This window comes from Oncorhynchus tshawytscha, linkage group LG25 (genome assembly GCF_018296145.1).
Source record: "Oncorhynchus tshawytscha isolate Ot180627B linkage group LG25, Otsh_v2.0, whole genome shotgun sequence".
NCBI classification, from domain to species: Eukaryota; Metazoa; Chordata; class Actinopteri; order Salmoniformes; family Salmonidae; genus Oncorhynchus; species Oncorhynchus tshawytscha.
Window position 1 is genome coordinate 10,604,538 of NC_056453.1, and position 7,933 is coordinate 10,612,470.

General features: G+C 40.9%; 1 protein-coding gene across 1 annotated transcript in view; it reads right to left on the reverse strand.

The window, feature by feature from the left end:
• The window catches only part of LOC121840851 (vesicle transport through interaction with t-SNAREs homolog 1A-like), a 110,394-nt gene that overhangs the window by 101,679 nt on the left and 782 nt on the right, over positions 1–7,933 (reverse strand). The window contains exon 2 of the mRNA XM_042306288.1: positions 7,776–7,860. Coding sequence (XP_042162222.1) covers positions 7,776–7,860 — 85 coding nt within the window. The remainder of the gene's footprint in view (positions 1–7,775; positions 7,861–7,933) is intronic.

The following is a 7,933-nucleotide window of genomic DNA, read 5'->3' on the forward strand; positions in this document are numbered from 1 at the left end:
TAATGGAACTTAACTGGAGCAGGAAGTATCCTGTTCACTCCTGAATTCTGGATGAGCTACGTATGACGACTGGTCACTTTCATTTCTCACAAATATCTCCCTAGCTTCATTCTGATATGGCCGCCTCGACGAGTCCACTTAACGTGAGCTAACGTCGCAAGTCGGATTCCTGCAAAAAAACACCTGCGGACCAACAGACAGACAAGCAAACACACAGATGAACCCCACACACACTCAAGTCTGTTGGCTGAACTCATGCATTGAGGGGTCTGTATGCTGGCTGGCCATTGTGTCGAGTCGGGCCTTTGTCTGTGCAGGCTGAAGCCAGCGATTGCACCTTAGCTACCACAGTTCAAGCGTAAACACTTTTTGTGTGCCACAATATACACTGTTGCCAGTGGACCCCTAAATCCTTGGAACAGCTGAGTCCTAGGGTGTCAAAGATAATGGCGATTTATTTCAATGTGAGGTTCTCATTGCCCCCCCCCCCAAAAAAAAGTTTTCCTCCCCTCCTCCTCCCTCAAACCGATTAAAATTAAGCCGTAAACATGTGAGGCAGGAATTAGCACATTTAGCGAGTCTCCTCTTCCCACATCGCATTTTCGTTCTGGAGCGGCTGACACCCGCAGCCAAACGCGGGTGCAATTTTAATGACTTGCGTCGTTTTTGAAGTCCACAAGAAAAAAGCGGCGCTCGCCGTTTGTGGCAGCGCTAGATATGGCGAGGCCACGGCCGGCCATGATTGGGGGAGGGGGTGGGGGGACACACGCCTCCGACTCGGACTCGGGCTCTCGATAGGATCGGTGTCATTTTCCTCTCCACGATAAGACGCCTCGCTGACAAGACCCGATTAGGAGAGAAAAAAATCATTATTACGAGGCCTTTCATCCGCCGGGGGGGTTTACCGATAAACAGCTTACCCGTGGGTAGATTTACTGAAAGCAAAATGTTAGGCTATACGTTAAGGCATATATATGTCGGAAATACAGTTTCGGGCTATATTCCGTCTATATTTCTTAGAATTGATTTCTTTCCTTGAGACAAAAGACAAATACATTTCCCCCTTAAAAAATATTTAATAAAAGGCCTCCTTTCTGCCTAACTGCAAACTCAAGCTGTGAAATATTTTAATCCCATCTCTCAGTGCCATGAATCAAACAATTATCAAATAACTTCCTATTCTTTTTGAAACTCCACAGCATTCAGATTTTATCAGACTACAAAAAACGAAAGTTATTGAATATGCTATACCTCGAGGAAATCCACTTTAGCAAACTGTCCTTATAAAAGACAAATGAACAAGAACATACTGAAATATTAAAATGACACTGTGCCACAGAATGAATAACCTGAAGCAGAAGTGGAGATAGAGCCTACATTCCTAAGAAAGGGATCTACAATGGGTATCTCTCAACGTAGACGCCACAACGTATGTGCAAATGATCTAAATACATTTGTATTAATCAATTCACTACTTCTTGGATAAACATCGCTCTATTATTTGGTTGTGACACGCAAAATATTTAGTCTTAATACATTTTGTAAATAGAAAATCTACCCCACCCTAGACCATGTGAAACACTTTGTTAATTTAGCTTTACATTTTTTTATTACAAAAACAATGTACCACAGCGCCTCTCCTCTATATAAAGGTGTAATATAACTGTACTGATGATAAATATATGAAGTGTAAATAGTTTCTTGGTGTCTTGACAATGTATTACTTTGTATTTTTTATGTAATGTCTTTTGTTGTTCTTGTCTCTAACTGTTCTGTACTCTGTCATGCATTTTTATGTTTGATGTGGACCCCAGGAAGAGTAGCTGCTGCATGTGCAGTAGCTAATGGGGATCCTAATAAAGGGAACTTCCTTCAAACAACGACAAAGAGGACCACGTAAACAACAGCACAATGTAAGCTATTTGAATTGAAATCAACAGATGAACAGATTCATAAACTTACATTTTCACTATTATCAACATTATGAGGATAGAGAATATTAGACTTAAGTATACTATTTTGTGACTGACGAGATTCTCTGATAAATGACAAACCAGTTAGCAGAATATTACCTTTTATCCTCTTCCCTTATTTTCCTATTTGCTCGACACCCAATGTAGCTGGATTTGATACAATGACGCTAAATGGTATTGACAGATAGTTTGATTTATTGTTAGATCTTGTCCTCTCTGTTACCAAATAGCACAAAACAGTTATAAATGGGTTGTCTCATAAGAAGAGAACAAGAAAAGAAAATTCAACGATGAAAGCCAGTTCCTAAACAATATTTCTGGGTATTGCTAAATATAGCTTGTTATGTCATTTGCTAAGTGTTTAGCCAAAAAGGATTTGAAGCGCAAGCATCACTTTGGTGGCTAAACACCAAAAGAATGATAAAGTCTGATCTTAAGACAGAACGGGGAGAAATTAAGAGAGTGAGAAAGAGAAACAGAGAAAGAAAGGACTAAGATGGAGGGGGGGAGATCGTGCAAGCCAGGGACAAGCGTGAGCCATGTTACTGAGGCACTCCAGCACCCATGGACTCACAGCAAGTCTCAAAGCCATGCTTTGCTTCAAACGAGCGCCGAGGACTTTAAAAAAAATGTTTACAAAACATATTTATTTATTTCTCCACCCCATCATGTATCTATTTAGTTATGTGTCCCCAACACCCTGTGCTCTGCCGCTGGAGTCATGTTCCAGGACGACAATCAATGCTCTCTCCCTCCCTCTCCTCCCCTCGACTTTTAATACCGCTGCAGTTGGAAATCAAACTGCTCTAAAACAAATTGATCTAATCTGTAATACAGTTGTCACATCATCACAGGGTCCCTGCATGGTCCGCCTTGGTGACAACTGCAGGGCTGCTTAGCTTAGCCCACGATGTCTGCCTACTGCTTTGTTGGTCGCTTCAATGATTTATCATAAAAAACGAGGGAGATTGAGAGTGGGAGGGAGAGAGAGAGGGGAAGAAAAGGGAGAAAAAGAAAGGCCGGGCTGTCGATTGAGTCATTGGCACCTTTGATTGACAAGGTCTAATCAGCTTATCTCAGTGCTAATAAAGTTGATGGCCTGCGGTGCTGCTCTCTGCCTGGCACAGAGTGAACTTTGGGCTGCCGAGGGGCCACCAGGGGCCCGGGCCCCGACCCTCTCTGCTTATCTAAACAGGTCTGAAATCAATCCCTAATGAGCTGATTTCATTTTCCCCCATCGATCAGAGCACCGACACCGGGGCCGCGAGCCGAGGAGCGATCTCAGCTTCATCGCTGGCCCCTTGAGTTTCTCTTTTATTCGTTTTGCCCACTTTGTGGTTTGTTTCAGTTGCTTTGCTTTGTTTTCGACCGCTGAGCTTTAAAAAGAGGAAAAGGAGGTTGACATTTTGGTGGAGCCAAGATTAGAGGCCTCTGTTTTTTCTAATGATTAATATCCAATACATGTACAATAATATGCCTGTCAAATCATAGATGGGGAAAAAAATATTACTTTAAAACACTAACGTGTGCCATCTAACAAACATACACCGACCGGTACAGGCTAAACAAAACAAATTACTCCCAGAAGCATCTTAAGTTGAAACAGAGTGATTGTATTTCTCTTTATTTTCTCAAAAAGTATGATTTTAGGTCAATAATCAATTGAGTACAGTATGCACGTGTGTATAGTGTTCAGATATACTGTAGGTGTATGCACTTCAAAGGAAGCAAGTATTGTATTAATCGCCCCTCAGCAAACAAAACCAACTCTACCCTCTACCTCTCCAATTGATTCTAATCAAGGGGAGAGAGCACTTCAGTACATCTACAAAATGGAATCTGACATGCCATCCATCTCTAAACATGTCTAATCAGACCCCTCTCACATCTTCACAAAGTCAAATTGTGCCTCAGAATCTGACCTCTTTGATTTGGAGTCAGTCTAGCCTCCTCACATTTTGGGCTTGCAGACACCCTTGATTCAAATGCGTTTAAATTGGCTAACTACATGCCCTCCTCCTGTACTTAGGGCTCTCTTTAAAACAGGCTAGCCCTCCGTCTGAATGTTCATATGCGCGCCTTTTAAGTCTGTGCCCTCCACTAATGAAGTTCTATACTTTATTTATGAGACAAACAGAGGCTGGTTCTTAAGGGTGTGTGTGGTAAATAGCTTGGGATGTCCACAGAGCCTTCTCAATATCCCTCAAAGGGCTTTCAGTGCTCTTGGCAAGCCGGCGCTTTCCAAAATACACTGGAGAGTGTGAAATAGAGAAAAAAAACAGTGCTCAAATAAATTCTCTAAAATGATATTCTGTGAAGACTCACCATTTCAAAGAACTGAGAGGACGTCTTTTTTTATAAAGTGACCTTATGGTACCCTGGCTTTCTTGATTTGTGGTCATTAAGTGGAATGTTATCGATGCCAAAGTAAATGGGGGGGCAAAGCAGCAGTTGGAGCTCCATCTTTTTTTTCTGCCTTTGTTCAGGATCTCTCTCTCTTTGAATGAAAAGAGAAACTGTCTTTAAATATTTTTTTTCTCCCCATTGGTCAATTACAGTACTTATGGGGCATAATTATATATTGTGTGGATTTGGGGGGTGACTTAGAATTATTGTAAAATAGCTACACTAACTGTTCTTCACTAAGGATGCTTTAATTTTCCATCTTAATAAGAGTTTGTCTTTCGTGTAACAGCGTATTTATGACCAGAGTAAGTCTTTGATTGGACAAACACAACGCACAGATTATTATTGTTTAACCCTTTTAAAACAATATCCATCCCGACATTCAACATTTCAAAGCATATCCTTTATCCATTTTAAGCAATTTTAAAAATGTTTATGGTTCAGAACGAAGAATAAAAGCCCGGTACATACTCGTATCATTATCTCTTTTAGTTTGAAAGTGAGATAACTTGAATGTTAGGAATAGTTAGGCCAAACAAGTGAATTGAGCACTTGCACAAAATAAAATCTTTCAAAAATCTTTTGTGAATTTTGTCAACACTAAAATACAATGAAAAACATTCAACAGAATGACTACAAAACCAAATAGATCCATTAGCTGGATTGCCCCACTGAATTTCATGTCTTCTCGTGGTGCTGTGATTGTCCACCGATGTAAATATGCAGTACAGGTTGTTGAAACAGCATTGGAATGACCACTAGTCAACGTTTGTGTTCTCAGTGCCTTCAGAAAGTATTCACACCCATTGACTTAACCCACATGTTGTTGTGTTACAGCCTGAATTCAAAAATGTATTAAAATTGACACACAATACCCTATAATGACAAAGTGAAAACAAGGTTTACACATTTCTGCTAATTTCTTGAAAATTAAAAACAGAAATATCTCATGTACAGAAGCATTCACAACCCTAGGTCAACACATGTTAGAATCACCTTTGGCAGGGATTACAGCTCTGCCAAAGGTGACTCTTTTGAGTAAGTCTCTAAGAGCTTTGCACACCTGGACTGTACAATATTTGCATATTATTACTTGAACAATTCTTCAAGCTCTGTCAAATTGGTTGTTGACCATCACTACACAGCCATTTTAAAGTCTTGCCATTGATTTTCAAGACGATTTAAGTCAAAACTGCAACTAGGCGACTTAGGAACATTTAATGTCTTCTTGGTAAGCAACTCCAGTGTATATTTGGCCTTGTGTTTTTGGTCATTTTCCTGCTGAAAGGTGAATTTGTCCCCCAGTGTATGTTGGAAAGCAGACTGAACCAGGTTTTCCTCTAGGATTATATCTATTCAGTTTCTTTTTATTCTAAAGAACTCCTGAGTACTTGCCGATGACAAGCATACCCATAACATGATGCACCCACCATCATGCTTGAAAATATAAAGATATGGTACTAAATATAAAGAGTGGTACTCAGTGATGTGTTGTATTTGCCCCAAACATAACGCTTTTTATTCAGGACTTAAAGTCAATTTCTTTGCCACATTTTTTGCAGTTTTACATCAGTGCTTTGATGCAAACAGGATGCATGTTTTAGAATATTTTTATTTTGTATTATTGTCACCAATCTACACTTCTTTGCGAGGCATTGGAAAACCTCCCTGGTCTTTGTGGTTCAATCTGTGTTTGAAATGAACAGCTCGACCGAGGGAACTTACAGATAATTGCATGTGTGGGGTACAGCGATGACATCGTCATTCAAAAATCATGCTATGTAAGCACATTTTTACTCCTGAACTTATTTAGGTTTGCCATAAGAAAGAGTTTGACTCAAGACATTTCCGCTTTTCATTCTTGATTAATTTCTAAAAACATAATTCCACTTTGACATTATGGAGTACAGTGTGTAGACCAGTGACACAAAATGTCAATTTAATACATGTTTAATTCCGGCTGTAAATACAACAACATTTTGAAAAAGTCGAGGGGTGTGAATACTTTTTGAAGGCACTGCATTTCTCACACGTCTGGGGTCTCAACACATTTGAGTTCTAAGATTGTTTGTTGTCTGTGGTCTGACAGTGTTCCCAACGTGACTCGGCTGTTGCCTCTCAGCGTTGGTTCTCCCTGAGCATTTGTCGTTTCAGCTTGTGCATCTGAGCGGAGGGCCGGAACCGACAGGAGGGTGAAGGGGGGATCACAGATTAAACACGAGGTGTCAAAGGCTCACACCCCACCAAACCCCAAACAACTCACTGCTGGTGTAGACCTGAGCAGTGAGCAGTGTGTGTGGGACCAGGATAAACAACCATTGTTCTCAGTTAGCCGCACAAACAGGGCAGATGAGGGTTCAGAGGGCGCATGACTAGCCCTTACTGTGGAAAGTAATAGGCCTGGGAGGTAGAGAACACGGGTAGAACACGGGCCATTTCTTTAACACCAACCAACACACTAGACAAACCATCAAAAAGAGCCATTCAACTGAAATACGTGACTGAATGGAATCAAAATAGGGTCTGCCACAGAGTTCGACACGGGAAAACAAGAATAATATAAGACTCAGAGATCATCAGAGAATCATATGAAACAACATTTTTAAGCAGAGAATGCAGATTGTATTTATGAATTTGTGAGTTCTACTTACTGAACATCAAAAGGCAGTGGTCTGTGCACCCCTTTCTCAACGTGAATGATTAAATCTGTCGATGTCACACGCGCGCCATTCCTCCATTATAGTGTAAATGAACAAAACTTTTTCAAAACTACTGCGGAAGCCACAGAAAGCCAGTTGATACTTCAAGAATGAGCTTTGATATCTCTCTAAGGAATACACTGTGACTCAATAATGTTGTGACTGTCAGGAGGAGAAAAAACGAATAACTGGTTTAATCTATTTCAAATCCAAATGAGATAATTTCTCCATATTTAAAGATTTAAAAAAAAACTAATCTTGGTAATGAGGAAAACACATGACTTTCTGTTTGAGATGGCCATATATTCAGTGACGTTTATTGTGCTTTGTTTGGGTCTCTAAATTAAGAACTAGTGGAGGAAACGCTGATGTTGTTTATTTCAGTAGACCCCTGTCTTTTTGGCGCTATAAAAAACAACTCACACACACACACACACACACACACACACACACACACACACGCAGATGCAGGGGAGAAGAGCGTGTGTTTTTCCCAGGAGCCAAACGAGGAGCAGCGGCGCCTGCTCTGTCGCCCGTACACCTCTCTCCCCCTTGCTTGCCTTTGATGTGCTCCTGAAAATGTCACCAGTCGTCAAGGAGTTTTTTCCTCTCTCTCTCTATCCACCTCACGTACGAGCGAGACAATTTGCTGTCGCTCACTCACACCCCCCCCCTTCCTTCCAAACAGAATGCATACCGGTTTCCACTGCTATCTGGTAGCCAGCTTCCAGCCTCCGAGATGACCTTTCCAGCTTCTCTGTGTTGTCCAACAGATGTGCTCTCTAAAACAAATTGGAGAAAAACGAGACAGAAAAATTATGATTGAGAGGGCTGGGAAGCGTTTCAGAGAAACAT